This window comes from Choloepus didactylus, chromosome 5 (genome assembly GCF_015220235.1).
Source record: "Choloepus didactylus isolate mChoDid1 chromosome 5, mChoDid1.pri, whole genome shotgun sequence".
NCBI classification, from domain to species: domain Eukaryota; kingdom Metazoa; phylum Chordata; class Mammalia; order Pilosa; family Megalonychidae; genus Choloepus; species Choloepus didactylus.
Genome location: NC_051311.1, coordinates 61,373,038 through 61,391,668, shown reverse-complemented (window position 1 = coordinate 61,391,668; position 18,631 = coordinate 61,373,038). Strand labels below are relative to the sequence as shown.

The window sequence follows — 18,631 nt, the reverse complement described above, 5'->3', positions numbered from 1 at the left end:
TGTCCTTATATAGATAGTGGCAATGGTGGTGAATACATAAAGATGTGACTATACAGGGAACCATCAATTGTTTACTTAGGATGGAAAGTATGGTATGTGAACAAAACTGTCTTTAAAAAAATGGGTTGATGAAGAAACCCTGAGGACACTATAAGGACAAATATTGCAGAGTCTTACTGATATGAACTAATTATAATATGTAAACTCATAGACATGAAATGTAAGTTACCAGGATATAGAATGAGACTAAAGATTTGGGAGTGGCTGCTTATTATGAGCAGAATGTTCAACTAGAGTGAACTTAACATTTGGAAATGGACAGAGGTGATGGTAGCATGTTGTGAGAATAACTAACAGTGCTGAATGGTGTGTGACTGTGGTGGAAAGGGTAAGCTCAGAGTCACATATGTCACCAGAAGGAAAGTTGGAGGTTAAAAAATAGGAAGGTATAAAACAGTGAATCTTGTGGTGGACAATGTCTGGTATTAACAGTACAAATATTAGAAATCTCTCTCATGAACTAGAACAAATGTATGACACTATAACTAGAAGTTAGTAAGAGAGAGGCATATAGGAAAAAAATACACCTTTTGCAAACTATATACTACAGTTAGTAGTATTTTAACGTTCTTTCATCAACAGCAACAAATGTACTATACCAATACTATGAATCAGTAATGGAAGGAGGGTGGTTAAGGGTATGGGAAGATTTGAGTTTCCTTTTTTGTGTCTCTTTTCTGGAGTAATGAAAATGTTCTAAAAATTGAAAAAAAAATTGTAGTGATGGACGTGTAACTGTATGATTGTAGTCAACTGATGTACAATTGATGGGCAACTGATTATACACTTTGGATCTTTGGATAACTGTATGGTATGTGAACAATCTCAATTAAAAAAAAAAAGAAAGAAACCAAGCCACAGTTTTAGCACTTTGCTTGGGAATCTTCTCAGTTAAATATCCAAGTTCATTACTTACAAATTCTGCTTTCCACATACACAGCAGGAAACAATTCCACTAAGCACTCTATCTCTATATATAAGGATTCCCTTCCACTAGTTTTCAACATTTTCCTCATTTCCTTTAGTGCCTTCACCAGCAGTTCACAACAATTTAGGTCATCTCTAAAGTGATAGATATATATTCCCTCTCTCTCTCTCTCTCTCTCTCTCTCTCTCTCTCTCTATATATATATATATATATATATATATATATACATATATATGTTCCTCACTTTCTGAATCCACTAGCAGAATCATTAGCATCCATATGTCTATTAACAGCCTGTCCACAGCAATCTAGGCCGTTTCAATCATGTTCTTCAAAATCTTTCCAGCCCCTGCCTGCTGCCCAATTCCAAAACCATTTTTATATTCTTAGGAATTTATCCCAGGCACCAAAATCTGTATTAGTTCCCTTTGCTGCTGTAATAATCTACCACAGACTTAGTGGCTTAAAACAACACATTTATTTATTTCACAGTTCTGAGTTACAAGTCCAACAAGGGTCTCACAGGACTAAAACCAAGGTGCAGGAGGGGCTTATTCCTTTCTGGAGGCTCTGGGGTGAATGTTTCCTTGCCTTTTCTAGTTTCTAAAGGCTGCAGGTAGTCCTCCAGCCATGGCCCTCCTCCATCTTCAAAGCCACAACATTGTTATCTCTCTGACCCTGCTTCCACCTTCACATCTTTTTTCTGAACCTCATCTGCCTCCCTCTTCTATATCTTAGGATCCTTAGCCCTTACATTGGACCCACATAGATAATCTACAATACTCTTCCCTAACTGCTCATTAGTAACCTTAATTCCCCTTTGCCATATAACCTAACACATTCACAGGTTCTGGGGATTAAGACACGGACATATTTGGAGGACCATTATTCTGCCTACCACATTTACAGGTCACTTAAAATCAACTAGAAGCTGACCTAACAAAGGGAGGGGTATCAACAGCTGGAAAAAAAAAAAAAAAAAAAAAAATCTCATTCATATCTATTGTCAATTTTTTCAAATATTTAGTGAATTTAGCAACCTAGCAAAGATTTTGTTCCTTCCTTTTGGCATACACTGTTAGCTGACTAATCCAATATCCTTTTTCAATCACATTCTCCCTTGCCTGCTACTAATACTTGGGTTATAAAAGCTAAACACTCACTTTCCAGACCTCCTGTGCAGATAAGGATTGCCATGTAGCACAGTTCTGCCAAATGAAATTTTGTAATTGCCTTGGGGAAAAATACTGCATTCCTGATAAAAGAGACAGATGGTGATGGCACTCCTGTCCCTTCCCCTCCCCATCCTGTTTTGAATATAGTTCAATGCCAGGAGTTCAGCATTTATTTTACAAAAATCTGAGAATGTCCAAAAGTATTCAAGAGACACCAGCCCAAACACTACAGAACTCCTGAATCAACACCAGCTACTAGAAGCCTCCAGACTTCTGGTTATGAGGGGAAAGTAAACTCCCATTTTGTTTAAATCACTGCTAACATCTTGTTTTTTTATTTTCAACTGAAAGATTTCCTAATTTAAACTATACTCAACACAACTGCTAGTTAAACGTAAGTGCCCTCCTTCAAAAATTTGTGTTAAAAAGACATATTCACTTAAACAAGCTGTAATTACTAATCAAAAAGGCAAATATTTTTAAAATAACATTTACTATATACTTTAGAACTATAAATTATACATACTCATTCTAGGACTTTGGAACTTATCAAAAGTTTAAAGAAAATAAATAACAGCCACAATCTCAAACACCCAGAGATAAGTTACAGGTAATATATCAGTATATTTCCATAAACATTTTTAAATATACATACATAGAAAATTTTTTAAAGTGGGACTGGATGGAATACATAGTCTTGAATCAACTCTCATTCAGTACTTTATTGAAGACTTTTCCAAGTCATTATAGATGCTTCAAAAATACTTTCAAAAGATTAAAATATTTCATAATATATCATGGTTAAATAATTTTTAACAATGGTAGACACTTTAGTTGGTTTATCCTTTTTGTTAGTGTAAATAAACAGCTTTGCAACAGCATCACTGTACCTAAGTCTTTCTGTGCCACCTCTGATTATTTTCTGAGGATAGTACCACAGAAGTGGTATTACTGGGTCAAATGGATAAACTCTTTTCAAACATTCAACAAATACCAAACTGCTTTCCAAAAAAACCGAATCAATTTATAATTCTACCTCCTGTGCACAAAAATGTCAGTCTCCTCGCACCCTTACAAATACTCAATAATGCTCCCCTCTTTTTTTTTTGCCTACTTGATGGATAAAAATATTGCAACTCATTCTTACATTTTTAATTTGTATCCCTTTGGTTACTAGTGAGAATGACCTTTTAAGATATTTAGGATCCTTTATACTGGTTACTTTTTAAATTATTGCTTGCTATTTCTTTGAAGAATTCTTCACATATTACGGATGCTAGCCTTCTGATGTATTTTATTTCAAGGTATCATTTGCTTTTGAGTTTTGTTTATGTATTTTTACAAACATATTTTTATTTTACTGTAATCAAATCTATTAGCATTATCCTTTGTGACTTCTTTCTTTGCTTTATGATATAGGGATGGTTTTCACATGGTGACAACCTTATTTTAGAAAATAATACTTCAAGATATTTTTTTACATTTCTATCAGCTTCCATACAGTAAAAAGTAAAAGTAATAGAAAACCAAACAGCAAATATTCCACTAAATGTATCTCCCATCTTAGGTTTTGACTATTCACGTACCTGCTCGTGACAATTATCACATCCTCAGAGATGGTAGCCATTTCTTTGATGGTAAGGTAACACATTCTTCTCAATGTTTGCTGAAAAATTATTTATAAAAGGCAACAAGTTATTCATAAGGAACTAGTTTTATAAACTGTTTGAAGTGTGGACTCCAAGTAGGCATATTTGGAAAGTGATTCTTAAAATGATTCTCATCTATCCCACACACACAATTTCTTTTAATATCTAGATTAAAAAATATTTAGAATACTATTTCCTAAACAGAATAATTGATACACTAACATACTGGTTAATACCTGAATCAAAGTTGAAAAGTCAATTAATCATAAGGGTCTTTCTACAAAGAGATCCAAACTCAGATTTGGATAGCATGAGCAATATACTAAGGCCAAATACGGAAATTCTTCAGAGTATTAAAGGCTTATCCTGGAAAAATGTATTTATAAAGTCTTTTAAAATAGAGATTTGTGGACTTTATGCATGTTCCTTAGTTCAGTGTATACCAATATTTGTGAACCCTAAAAGATTAATGGCTGGATAACCAACTTTCATTTTCAGTTATCAAGATTTCTAGATGGAAATCAGGATCCAAAAGAAGAGCTGCGCAAACAATAAAGTTTCACTTACTCATTGCTATTCACTAGCTCTCTTACTTACTCTGGGCAGTGGTCAGACACCAGGTTCCTCTAGCATATTCAGCCACATTCCCTACCCAGTGACTTCAAATTTCTTGTGAATAGGGAAACCCAAACATATCAGATACAGCTCCAGAGCCCAAGTTACTGAGAGAATCTGCTGGAGACTACTGGGACCATTCAGGAGAGAGAATAGGAGCGAGAATCCTGACAGTGATTAAACACAGATAAAATCACCCCCAGAAAAGAAAATATTGAGGAAAGATCTGAGGTCTGATAGATCAAATTATTGACTTATGAGAAATAGAAAGGAAAGGGCTTGAAAGTACATAGGAGGCAAGGCAGTGATCTCAGGAAGACATCAATTGTGAGGGAAAGAGGATAACTTGGAAAAGAGGCACCCTTTGCAGATCTGATGATGAAGGGAAAGGAAAAAGCAATAGGGGAAATATTAAGGATCTTGCAGATACAAAAGAGAATCACAAAATCAGAAGATAAAACTGACCTCTCCCACCCCCAAAAGAAGCATACCCAATGAAAAAAATAAATAAACCTGGAACTCTTGAAGCAACTGAGTGACTATCCAAAACCCTCATTCCTATCTGCATGCAACTATTATTGCTGATGGGGAGGGGGGTGTTATACATGAACAGAAAGTACAGATGATACCTATACAAAGCTACTATTAAGATGAAAACAGAAAATAAGAATCAAAACTTCAGAGCTGAAGAAAATTTGTCCCACTCCCTACAAATAAAAAACCTACTGTGAAGCAGTAGAAAACTGCAAAATGTAAAATATCAGCTAAAGCACAAAAAATAAAGGCTCAATATTATAAGTCACCAGGGAAATGCAAACTAAAAGCACATTTCAGATATCATCCCACACCTACCAAAATGGCTAAAATTAAAAAGACTGACAATACAAAATGTTAGCAACGATGTGCTCTTTAATCAATAAGGCACACTGTCTAAACACACAGAAATGCTAAATAAAATATGGGCAAAAATAAAGGGAAATTCACCAGTGCCAGAAATGAAGAAAACTCACAGTCACAGAAGTACAAGCTGCAGGGGTCTTAAAGGCATGGGTTATAGTTCTCTGACGTCTAGGAAGAATGGATTCTAACAAGTATGTTCTTCAGGCACAAGGTAAACTATTCCAGATAATTCAGAAATACAACAAGGAACAAAAACTTTTAAAAAGTGTAGTGCCCCCTTGAGGAGCCTGTGGAGAATGCAGGGGTATTGGCCTACCCCACCTCGATGGTTGCTAACATGACCACAGACATAGGGGACTGGTGGTTTGATGGGTTGAGCCCTCTACTGTAGGTTTTACCCTTGGGAAGATGGTTGCTGCAAAGGAGAGGCTAGGCCTCCCTATAATTGTGCCTAAGAGCCTCCTCCCGAATGCCTCTTTGTTGCTCAGATGTGGCCCTCTCTCTCTAGCTAAGCCAACTTGAAAGGTGAAATTACTGCCCTATCCCCCTACGTGGGATCAGACACCCAGGGGAGTGAATCTCCCTGGCAACATGGAATATGACTCCCGGGGAGGAATGTAGACCTGGCATCGTGGGACGGAGAACATCTTCTTGACCAAAAGGGGGATGTGAAAGGAAATGAAATAAGCTTCAGTAGCAGAGAGAGTCCAAAAGGAGCCGAGAGGTCACTCTGGTGGGCACTCTTACGCACACTTTAGACAACCCTTTTTAGGTTCTAAAGAATTGGGGTAGCTGGTGGTGGATACCTGAAACTATCAAACTACAACCTAGAACCCATGAATCTCAAAGACAATTGTATAAAAATGTAGCTTATGAGGAGTGACAATGGGATTGGGAAAACCATAAGGACCACACTCCACTTTGTCTAGTTTATGGATGGATGAGTAGAAAAATAGGGGAAGGAAACAAACAAACAAACAGACAAAGGTACCCAGTGTTCTTTTTTACTTCAATTGCTCTTTTTCACTCTAATTAATATTCTTGTTATTTTTGTGTGTGTGCTAATGAAGGTGTCAGGCATTGATTTAGGTGATGAATGTACAACTATGTAATGGTACTATAAACAATCGAAAGTACGATTTGTTTTGTATGACTGCGTGGTATGTGAATATATCTCAATAAAATGAAGATTTAAAAAAAATGTATGTATATTTATGGATGTATATGTGTGTGCATGGAGATATATATGTAAATGAGTGTGCATTTATATACCTATATATGCCTATATACATACTTATGTTTATATATACAAATTTTGAGTAAGAGTGTTCTAAGATTCTTGAATTTTCCATGAGTAGGGAAAGGTAAAGATGAATATTAGATTTTGATAAATCAAAAACCCATGCTGCAATTTACATACAAGTACTAAAAGAAGAAAAAAACAATATATATAACTTCCAAACTGTTATCCCACATGTCACTGATGCTCTGTTCATATTTACTACGTCTTTTTTCTCTTTGCTTCATTTTGGATAGTTTCTTTTTCGTCTTCAAGTTCAGTGATTTTTTTTCTCTACAGTCATTAATCTATTATTGATCATTTTATATATTACTTTTTTTTTCTAGAGGTGCATTTGGCTCTCTTTGTACGTCCTCAATTTCACTCCTCTTTCTTCTTATGTTTTCTGTACATTCTTAAGCATACAGACCATGTTTATAATAGTTGTTGTAATATCATGTCTGCTCATTCCACCATTAGTATCATTTCTGGGTTTGTATCTATTGATCCATTTTTCTTTATTTTTAAAATAAAGAAATAAAAGGGATACAGATTGGAAAAGAAAAATAGAACTGTCTTTATTGTTAAGATGGCATGATCAATTATGTGAAAGTTCCTAAACAATCCCCCAAAATACTCCTAGAATAAATTTAACAAGATCACAGGAAACAAGGTCAATATACCAAATCAACTTAATATCTACAGACTACCAATAAAAATTCCAATACAATAGGATCAGAAAATATTAAATACTTCAAGGATAAATATCACAAAATATGTGTAAAATCTGTAGCTTGAAAACAGCAAAATACTGTTGACAGAAATTAAAGAGACCTGAGTAAAGGAAGATATATACCATGTTGGTGGAGCAGAAGATGCAATAGTGCTAAGGTGTCAATTCTCCTGAAATTTATCTCTATATTCAAGCAATCTCAATCAATATTTTTGTAGAAATGAACAAGCTGATTCTAAAATTCATATGGAAATGCAAAAGACCAAAAAGAGCCAAAACAATTTTGAAAAAGAAAAAATGATTGGAAGGCTTGCACTACCTTATTTAAAGCTTGCTACAGAGCTATAGAGATCAAGACAGTATGGCACTGGAATAGCATGGTTATAGAATAAGAAAAGACGAGGCAGATAATGAAACAAAATAGAACATTTCAATGTAATTTTTCTTCTTCTCTGTTTTCCCCTTTCCTTCTTTTCTCCTTTCTTCCTTCTCCTTTTCTCCTTCTCCTTTCACCATATGTATATTCAATTGTTCCAGAACCATTTGTTAAGAAAAATGAGGAGGAGGAGAGGAGGAAGAAGGAGAAAGAAGAGGAAAGGAAAGAAGAAATCTAACCTTCACTTTTTATCATATTCAAAAATTCAAAATAGATCATAAAGTAATTATAAGACATAAATATAAAAACTCCTAAAAAACTAATGTGGAAAGTTGTATGACCTAGAATTCAGGCAAGGATTTCTAAATTATGACATCAAAAGCATAATTCATAACAGAAAAAAAATCATAACTTGAACTTCGTCAAAATTTAAAACTTTGGCTCTTTGGAAGACTATTAAGAAAATGAAAATACAAGCCACAGAATGTAAGAAAATATCTTCAAAACACATATCTGATAAAGGACTTCTACCCAGATTATCTAAAGACCTCTCAAAAACTCAATAATAATAAAACAAACAACCCAATTTTTTTTTAAATGGGCAAAAGATTTGAATAGGTTCTTCACCATGGAAGACATACAGAAGGGAATAAAGCACAGTAAACGATGTTTGAGATCATTGGCCATTCAGGAAATACAACTTAAAACCACAATGAGATACTACTACACACCTATTAGAATGGATAAAACTGACAATACCAAGCGCTAGCCTCGATGCAGAGTAACTAACATGCTCATCCAGTGCTGGTGGAAATGCAAAATGATACAGTCACACTGGAAAACAGGTTGGCAGTTGCTTATAAATTAAACACTACCACTTGATCCAGCAATTCCACACCTTGTATTTACCCAAGAGAAATAAAACTTTATTTTCATACAAAAACCTGTTATTCAACTTATGGGAAGATGGTGGATCAGGAAAGACAGAGCAAAATTCTCCTCCATGAAAAACACTAGATAAAGGGCAGAAAGCACTCTAGAACAGCAGTTCCACGATACCACCAGCCAGGCAGGGACTTCTGCACCACATAGTGAGGAGGCAGCTGGAGAAGCCTAAAGACTGCATTTAGGACAAGTGAGCGTTTGGCCCAGAACGCCGCCAGGGACCAGAGGCTGGAGCCAGCTGATGAGTGAGGAGGGGAGCATAATTCTTAACAGTCCCACAGCAGAGAGCTCCAGGGAGGGAACTTGGGATTCAGCCTTCTGAACACATCCAATCTTCATCCACAGAAGCCCATGGTGTACACAGCAAAGAGACAAGCATGCCACACAAAAGTACCAGAAGCCCCTCCCAAAACCAAGGGATTAAAGGGCACACGTGGGACAGGGACTGTGGAGCATTTGAACTGGAAGGTGAGGCATGCAGCAAAGCAGCTCCAGAGAAGTCTACCCGCAGCTCAGGGAAATGCAGGGACCACTATATTCTGCAGCGGATTCCCTGCCAAACTGCACAGGACCCACTCCCTTCCCACAGGGCAGGCAGTCCCCAGTGCACACGGAAAATTGGTGCACTGATTGGATTTTCAACCAGTTTGGACCTGATTCAGTGCATAGACAAAGTTGAGGGAAAAATGGTTAGAGAGAAAGAAGTGGCTTAAGTGCACCATCTGCTGGTAGGACAGGGAAAGTGAACTCCATCAAGCTGTAGCTCTGCCAAATTATAGATAAATGTTCAAATAATCCTAAATGCCCTAATATAACCGTATCAATATAAGCAAATGCCAAGAGCCAAAAACAACAGAGAATTATAAAGCATATAAAGAAACCAGAAGATATGGACAACCCAAACATCCAAATTAGAAAGCCAGAGGAGAAAACAAAACTTGGAGCAACAGATCAAAAAAGTATATATAAATCTCCAAAACAACTTCAATGTGATGGCTAAGGACATAGAGCACATCAAGAAGAGCACAGAAGAGCATACAGAAGAATTTGAAAGAGTATTTGAAGAACCAGAACATTCACAAATATGTGAAGATTCATACTCCTAAACAATGAGTAACTCAAAGAAGAAAATGCAAGATAAATTGCTAAATATCTAGAGACGAATGAAAATGAGAACACAACATATCAAAACTTATGGAATGCAGCAAAGGCAATGCTGAAGGTCATTCATAACTCTAAATGCATACAATAAAAAGGAAGAAAGAGCTAAAATCAAAGAATGGAACTGAAGAAGCTAGAAAATGATGAGCAAACTAATCCTAAAGCAAGTAGAAGAAAAGTAGAACAAAAGAAATAACAAGGATTAAAGTAGAAATAAATGATATGAAGGAAAAAAAAGCCTCTTCAATAACAACAATCAGATGCAGCCCCCTTCCCATAAGGTCAATACCCCCATTCAATATTAACAAGTTAGGGTGTCACTGCCTAGACACCCCTGAAGATTGAGAAAGTGATTAAATGACAGGAAGGAGTAACAACACACAAAAAAGGTTTAACAAAAGATTATGAATACTGAAACTTTATATAACTACAGATATATTTTTTAGATGTTAGGGTATCAGAATAGCTAGAAGGAAATAACTGAAATGGTCGACTGTAATTTATTCTTTGAAATTTGCTCTATAGCTATTTGTTGAATTGTGCTTTCAAAGTTTTCACCTTTCTGTATATACCCTATATTTCACAATAAGGAAAGAACTGAAACTGCGGAAATGTAATCCATAACATTTTTTGAAATTAGCTATATAACTGCTTGTTGATTGCACTTTCAAAATTAATACATTTCTGTATACATATTATATTTTACAATAATGGAAATAACTGAAATTGTGGGACTATAACCCAACAACACATTCTTTGAAATCTGCTCTCTACTTGTTAAATCATACTTTGAAAGTTATCACTGTTATGTATATATGTTAAAGTTCAAAAAAAAATAATTCATTAAAAAATGTTAAAACCTTTTAATGTTTATAGCAACTTTATTCATAACTATCAAAATCTGGTAACAATCCAAATATTCTGCAACCAGTGAATTGACAAACCAAGATAAATCCACACAATGGAATACTACAATTAATAAAAAGGAATAAACCACTGATCACAAACAATACATGGATGAATAGCAATGCATTATGCTAAGTAACAGAAAAGAAGAATCAAAAGGTTCCATATGGTATGATAGTATTTATACGACTTTCTGGAAAAGGCAAAACTATAAGGAAAAAAAAAGATCAGTGATTTTCAGGGGCTGACGACCAGGGGAAGAGATGATACAAAGAGACATGAGGGAACTTCTTTGGGTGACGAAAACGTTCCAAATCTTGATTATGGTAGTGATGCATCTGTCAATACTCATAGAACTGTTTCCTAAAAAGTGTGAATTTTACTGTATGGAAACTATAAGTAAAAAAAAAAAATAATGGCAAATAAATAAAAAGACAATTCTCAGACAGGGATGAAATTTTTGCAAAACAACACATTTTTGATAAAGGACTTGGATCCAGAAAATATAAATAAAACAGCTCAAATAAGAAGACAAACAATATGATTTTTTAAATGGTAAAAGATCTGAAAAGATACTTCACCAAAGAAGAAAAATAGATGGAAAATAAGCATATGAAAAGATGCTTAACGTCATTCATCTTAGGGTTATGCAAACTCAGCAATCCCACAGCCAGGTATTAGCCAAAGAAAACAGAAAACTTAGATCCACACAAAGACCTGTACTTGAATATACTTAGCAGTTTTATCCATATCTATAAACTAGAAACAACACAAACATCCATTAACTTGTGAATGGATAAATAAATTCAATTACATCCATACAATGGAATAGTAGTGTGCCAATTTAGGTGAATTTTGACTCCCAAAACTGCATTATCTTTGATGCAATCTTGTGTGGACAGACATATTGATTAGGTTGGAACCTATTGATTGTTTCCATGGAGATGTGACTCAATCAACTGTGGGCAAGACTTTGACTGGGTAATTTCCATGGAGGTGTTACCCACTCAGTCAGGGTAGGTCTGAATTAAATCACTGGAGCCATATAAATGAGCTGACAAACAGAAGGAACTCAGTGCAGCTGTGAATGACATTTCAGAGAGCAACTGAAAGTGACATTTTGAAGAGGAGCTGTAGCTAAGAGAGGACAAAACGCCACAAGAGCAACATTTTGGAGAACAGTATTTTGAAATGCAACCTAGGAATAAGCAGATGCCAGCCACGTGCCTTCAGAGCTAACAGAAGTTTTCCGGACACCAGTGGCCATCCTTCAGTGAAGGTGCGCTATTGTTGACTCCTTAGCTTGGTCACTTTTATGGCCTTAAGACTCTGTAACTAAATAAACCCCCTTTATAAAAGCCAATCCATTTCTGGTATTTTGCATAATGGCAGCATTAGCAAACTGGAACAAGTTGTCAGCAAAATGAACATAAAAACATGGATCAATCATAAAAGACATAACAGACTACATACTGCATGATCAAATTTAAATGATAATCTAGAAAATACAAAACTATATTGTCAGACAGTAGATCAGTGGTTGACAGATGCTGAGGGTGGGAGGAGGGGACTGACAACTAAGGGATATGAGAGAACATTCAGGAGTTATGAGAAGTTTCTATATTATGACTGTAGTGGTGGATACATGACTCTACATATTGGTGAAAATTCACTGAATTGTACCCCTAAGCTTAGTGAATTTTATTATATTAATTATTCAATAAAACTCATTTGTTTAAAGACTAATATCAAGAAAAGTTTAAACCAATAAATCAATAGGAAGAATATATATAAGCAAAAAACAAGACCAGGCAATTCACAAAAGAGGAAAATACAACTGCTACTAAACACATGAAGTCTTTCAACCAAAGCAGTGATCATCAAAATGCAAATTAAAACCACAATGAAATGCTACTTCACAATCTTCTAAATGGCAAATATTTAGGTCTAATAATAAGAAATATTGGTTAGGATTAAAGATCAATTTGACAAACTCGAATAACAAACATTATCTAAAAATTCCCCTTGTTGATGTCTACCCCAGAAAAATTCCCACTATGTGAAAAGAAGATAGGTATATAAACATTATGTGCAATATTGTTTTTCATGCAATTTTATTGAGATATATTCACATACCCTACAATCATTCAAAGTGTACAATCAATTGTTCACAGTATCATCACATAGTTGTGCATTCACCACCACAATCAATGAAAAGGTCAGACTCCAGTTTGCATGATTGTATTTTCCCCCATACCTTCCAATTTTCAACACCTTGTAATATTGATATTCATTAGCTCTCCCTCATTTAAAAACATTCTTATATTTGTACATTTAATCACCATCATTGACCACTCTAGGTTTCACTAAGTCATATAATCCCAGTCTCTATCTTCCATCTTTCCTTCTAGTGTCATATATGCCCATAGCCTTCCTCTTTCAAGTGTACTCACACTTATCTTTGTTCAGAGTACTTGCAATATTTTGCTACCATCACACAGTACTGTGCTATCCATTTCTGGATCTATACAATCAATCCTGTTGAACATTCTGTACTCTTCAGCATCAAATACCCAATCTCTAACCTCTTTCTATCTCCTGATAACCCGTGTTTTCAACTCTCAAATTTTGCTCATAATTGTTAGTCCTTACTAGTGAGACTATACAGTGTCTGTCCTTTAGTTTCTGGCTAATTTCACTCAAGGTAATGTCTACTGTTTACCATTTTGTCTTTTGGATTTTATATGTCTTTCTTATTTTATTTCTTTCCCTCTCTCTCTCTTTTTACCCTTACAGATAGTCATCATTTCTATACTCTTCTCCAAACCTTTCTCTCCTGTCTTTTCCTATCTGCCTGTAGTGTTCCCTTTAGTATTTCTTGTACAGCAGGTATCTTGTTCACAAACTCTGTCTGTCTAAAAATATTTTAAACTCTCCCTCATTTTTGAAGGACAAATTTACTAGATACAAGGTTATTGGTTGGCAGTTTTTCTCTTTCAGTATCTGAAATATATCATTCCATTGCCTTCTTGCCTCCTTGGCTTCTAATGAGAAATCCACACACAGTCTTATCGAGCTTCCATTGTATGTGATGGGTTGCTTTTCTCTTGCTGCTTTCAGAATTCTCTCTTTCATCTTTGATATTTGATAATCTGATTATTAAGTGTCTTGGAGTCAGTCTACTAGGATCTATTCTGTTTGGGGTATGCTATGCTTCTTGGATCTGTAATTTTACTTCTTTCATAACAGATGGGAAATTTCCAGTGATTGCTTCCTCCATTATTCTTTCTGCCCATTTTCCCTTCTCTTCTCCTTCTGGGACATCCATGACACATATTCATGCACTTCATTTTGTCAATCAGTTCCCTGAGACCCTACTCATATTTTTCCATTCTTTTCCCTATCTGTTCTTTTGTGTTTAGGATTTCAGATGTCCTCTCCTCCAGTTCATGAATCCTTTCTTCTGCCTATTCAAATCTCCTGTTGTATGTCTCCATTGTGTTTTTCATCTCTTCTATTGTGCCTTTCATTCCCATATGTTCTGCCAATTGTTTTTTCAAACTTTTGAGTTGTTCCTTATGTTTGTGCAATGACTTCTTTATATCTTTTAACTCTTTATCATATCTTCCCTCAACTCATTGATTTGATTTTTGAATGATTTAGATTTGTTCGATTAAACAATTAGTTGTTTCCATTCTTGTATCTCAGTTGATATGTAAGTTTGTTCCTTTGACTGAGCCATATCTTCATTTTTCCTAGGCATCTGGTTTCCTTGAATACCTCAAACAGATTTTTCCAGAGCAGACGGGTCCAGGTCTCAGAAGGAGGTTGTATTCAGTATCAGGTTTCCCTGACGGTAAGACCAAGCAGACTGTCAGACTTTCCTGTGAGGCCTCTAGACTCTGTGCTTTTCCCATCCTGCCCAGCAGGTGGCATTTGTCAGCCCACATATCCCCACCAGCATAAAAATGTTCAGTGTATTTAATTCTCAGTGGACCCTGTCCAAGCCAGGGACCAATGGTGTCAGAAGCCAAGCTTAAGCTGTTTTTGTTCCCCTCATCCCACCCCAGATCCTAGGGGTATGAGTTCTCTGAGGGAGGGCCACCACATGAGCTGTGCCCTGCCCCACTCTTTTCTTAGGGAAGATAAGCCCTTTAGGGAATTGTCTCCTACACTTCAGTTTTTTCTTTCATTCTGACTTTCTTAACTCGACCCCTGCGTGGGTCAATGCTGACAGTTGAAAATACGTGAGGCTTTCTCTAAAGAGCTACTAAGAATGAGACAAAAAATTAAGGGAAAAAGCAAGAAGCCCCCTTTTCAGAACCAGTCCCCAGCCCTGCAGTTCACTAGGCAAGAACCAGAATTGGTATCCAGTTCTGTGTGCCCTTTTCTTGGGGCACAGCCCTTTTCCAGTATTCTGATCTCAGCAGACTCAAAAACCTGTTTTTACTTATTTTGGTACTTTTTTTTCCATCAGCCCTGCCTTCTCTCTGCCATGATAAACCTCCAGGTTCCTTTCCTGCTTGTTCCTGGTTTATCTGTGCTCATAGCCTGTATTCAGTAATCCAAATTTGATAATTAAAACCGCAATTGGAAGTGGCTATTTTGAACAGAAAATAAACAGGGGACACCTGTTAAAATAGAAAATGAGTCTCCTCCTTCAGAAATTAAAAGGGTAACTAACCATACACCTGAAACTCAGAGCTAGAGCTCAGCAGATATGAATATCAGTATTAATGCATACAGCAACTGTTAAAAAAAAAAAAAACTGAAATAAAGCCCAGACTTCAATTAGAGATATGAATAAAGCAGATCTGGTTAAGACTAGAGCAAATCAGGCCAAAGGGTAAAGGTTGAAAGTGACTGTGTGTTAAAACTTCAACTTCCATGTGAGACCAAGGGAAGAGATGTTTATTTGGTGTAGGTAGGATGTATACTTTCTAAACAATATAACTTCTACAGTCAGTTTGTTCAAACACCACAAGTACATGGAACTTTGAATAGGAAGTGAGCTATGATACGTCTGTATAGATTAGAATGAAATAGCAATACATCCTAAAGTAATTTGGGTGAGAATAAAAATATATACTCAGGGTCCCCTTGAAGAGCTGGGAAAGGATGCAGAGGTGTTGGACTTCCTCACCTGGATTGTTGCTGATGTTCTCACAAACATTGAGGACTGACGGCTTGATGTGCTGAGCCTTCTGTCTTGGGGCTGGCCCCTATGAAGCTTGTTGCTGCAAAGGATAGGCTAAACCTGCTTATAATTGTGCCTAAGAGTCTCCCCTTGAGTGCCTCTTTGTTGCTCAGATGTGGCCCTCACTCTCTAAGCCACCTTGGTGGGGGATCTCGCTGCCCTCCCCTCTATGTGGGCCCTGACTCTCAGGGTAGGAAATCTCCCTGGCAACGCAAGATATTCCTTGAGATGAATCTGGACCTGGCATCGTGGGATTGAGAACATCTTCTTGACCAAAAGGGGGGTGCAAAATGAAACAAAATAAAGCTTCTGTGGCTGAGAGATTTCAAATGGAGTTGAGAGGTCACTCTGGTGGACAATCTTACACACTACATAGATAACACTTTTTAGGTTTCAATATACTGGAATAGCTAGAAGTAAATACCTGAAACTACCAAACTCCAATCCAGTAGCCTTGACTCTTGAAGATGATTGTATAACAATGTAGCTTACAAGGGGTGACAGTGTGTGAAAACCTTGTGGATGCCACTCCCTTTATCCAGTGTATGGATGGATGAGTACATAAATGGGGACAAAAACTAAATGAAAAATCGGGTGGGATGGGGGGGTTGATTTGGTTGTTCTTTATTTTTATTTTTTATTCTTATTCTGATTCTTTCTGGTGTAAGAAAAATGTTCAAAAATAGACTGGGGTGATGAATGCACAACTGTAAGATGGTACTGTGAACAGGTGATTATACACCATGGATGACTGTATGGTATGTGAATATATCTCAATAAAACTGAATTTAAAAAAAAAAAAAAAAAGGGCAACTAACCAGACTTAGACCTGGAGTGTTTAGGATCAGGGAGAATTAGCCAGAACAGCATTCCCAAGTGCTCTTAGAACCTCTAGATAATTTTGTGTAGGAAAAAAGGGATTCAGTGGTCAAACAACACACTGCATTCCCCTTTAGAATGTGTAGTCAGTACATCAAACATACTGAGAAATTTTGCAGTACATCAACTTATTTTACTCCACATACTCCAAATTTATTTAACTCGGATTTGTTTTTCACCTGTAAACATCTCACCTAACCTACTGTTCTTCAGAACACAGTTTGGAAGAAGTTGGCCTAGAACCATTTACATGTGTAAGAAGGGCTTGAGGACTAATAAAAGGACAAACTGGAAGGGATTTTTGAACCATTCACATTTGTGCCAAACTGAGTAATGTACCTATGACTGACCTCAGCAGTGATTCTTTATATTCTTAAAGCTCTTTCCGCTATTATGGTTCTTTCTGATTATGTTTTATGGTTCTTTAAATGGATCAGCCTGTGTGCTACATGATAGCAGATAGTGAGAGAGACTGAGGAAAGGCAAGGAGTGTCTGAGAAATCTGCTCCCTCTTTATCTTTAGGAACTGTCAAGAGAAAGCCTGAGCTACATCAAGCAATGTGGTTCCCCACTCACAGCCAACCATCGTTTATAAAGATTCTGGAAGCTAAAGTCTAGAGATTTTTTTTCTTTTTGCATAAAATTTTGCACCATTCATTCCATATTTATTGAATTGATCACAATCAGAGGAGTTTTCAAGTGGATGCAAAGGAGCAGGCCATGACATCATTTATTAGAGAGAATATCAGAAACTTGAGATATTTTGACTTATGATAATACCATTTTTTTTTACAGTGCTTCACAGTTTGTAACATGGTTTAAAATCATCTCATCTGATCCTTGCAATAGCCTTGTAAACTTGAAAGAACAGCTACTATTTAAATTTTACAGATGAAGAGAGTGAGGCTCAGAGAAGTTAAGTGACTTGGCCAAGATCTGCTCATAGTCACTGTCCCTTCAGTATAATACTTTTCTTAGAAGTTATCACATAACTTGTCATATTTAGTTCTTTACATTATATTATGGTTAGTCTTTTGCCATCCATCTTGATTTGATTTTCTCTGTTTCCTTGTTAAAGTATCATATCTTTAATTAAAGTATAATATACATTGATTAAAGTATCAAAGTATCATAGAGAAACATTTGAACTATATTCAGGAAATATGTTCATAGATATTCATATACCACCATACAAAAACTTAGAGATATAAAACCATTGATATCTGTAGTGAAATAAGAATTAAAGAAAAAATAGTTTTATAGTGCATATACCCTTTGTAAAAAATATTTTTAAAAACTCCAGATCTTTCTCATAGGAATTGCAAGAGCCTTAATTGGAAGCTTACTTATACTAGCAACAAACCTTACTATATTCAGTTGAAGTCTTAACCCTGAAATAACAGATTTTTAATACACTGAATTTATTACATTTGGTATTATATATTCTTTTTCAGGCCTCCAGGTTGCTGATATTTATTTTATTATGTTCAGTACTTAGGCTCCTGTTTCTTAAGGATTAACAGATTGTGGAAATCTCTTAATATTATTGTGCAAGAAAAAATTCAGAGTATGTTTATAACTGTTCTTTCTTTTTACAGCACACGTATTTAAATCATTGCAATAGTAAAGTTAAGTTCATGAGGTAAGAATGTAAAAATTTGTAGTTCTGAAAAGGAGGCAGGGCAAGATGGCAGAGTGATGAGGTGTAGGTTTTAGTTATTCCTTCAGGGCAGTAGGTAGAAAGTCAGGAACTGCGTGGACCAGATACCAGACAGCAATTTGACTTTGGGCATACTTCATACAACACTCATGAACGCATGGAACAACT

At 36.0% G+C, this 18,631-nt stretch overlaps 1 protein-coding gene across 2 annotated transcripts in view; it reads right to left on the bottom strand.

The window, feature by feature from the left end:
- Positions 1–18,631, bottom strand: part of COPG2 (COPI coat complex subunit gamma 2) — a 263,073-nt gene that overhangs the window by 211,815 nt on the left and 32,627 nt on the right. For both annotated transcript variants that reach the window (XM_037836145.1, XM_037836146.1), the window contains exon 5: positions 3,750–3,829. In XM_037836145.1, the coding sequence (XP_037692073.1) occupies positions 3,750–3,829 (80 nt within the window). The remainder of the gene's footprint in view (positions 1–3,749; positions 3,830–18,631) is intronic.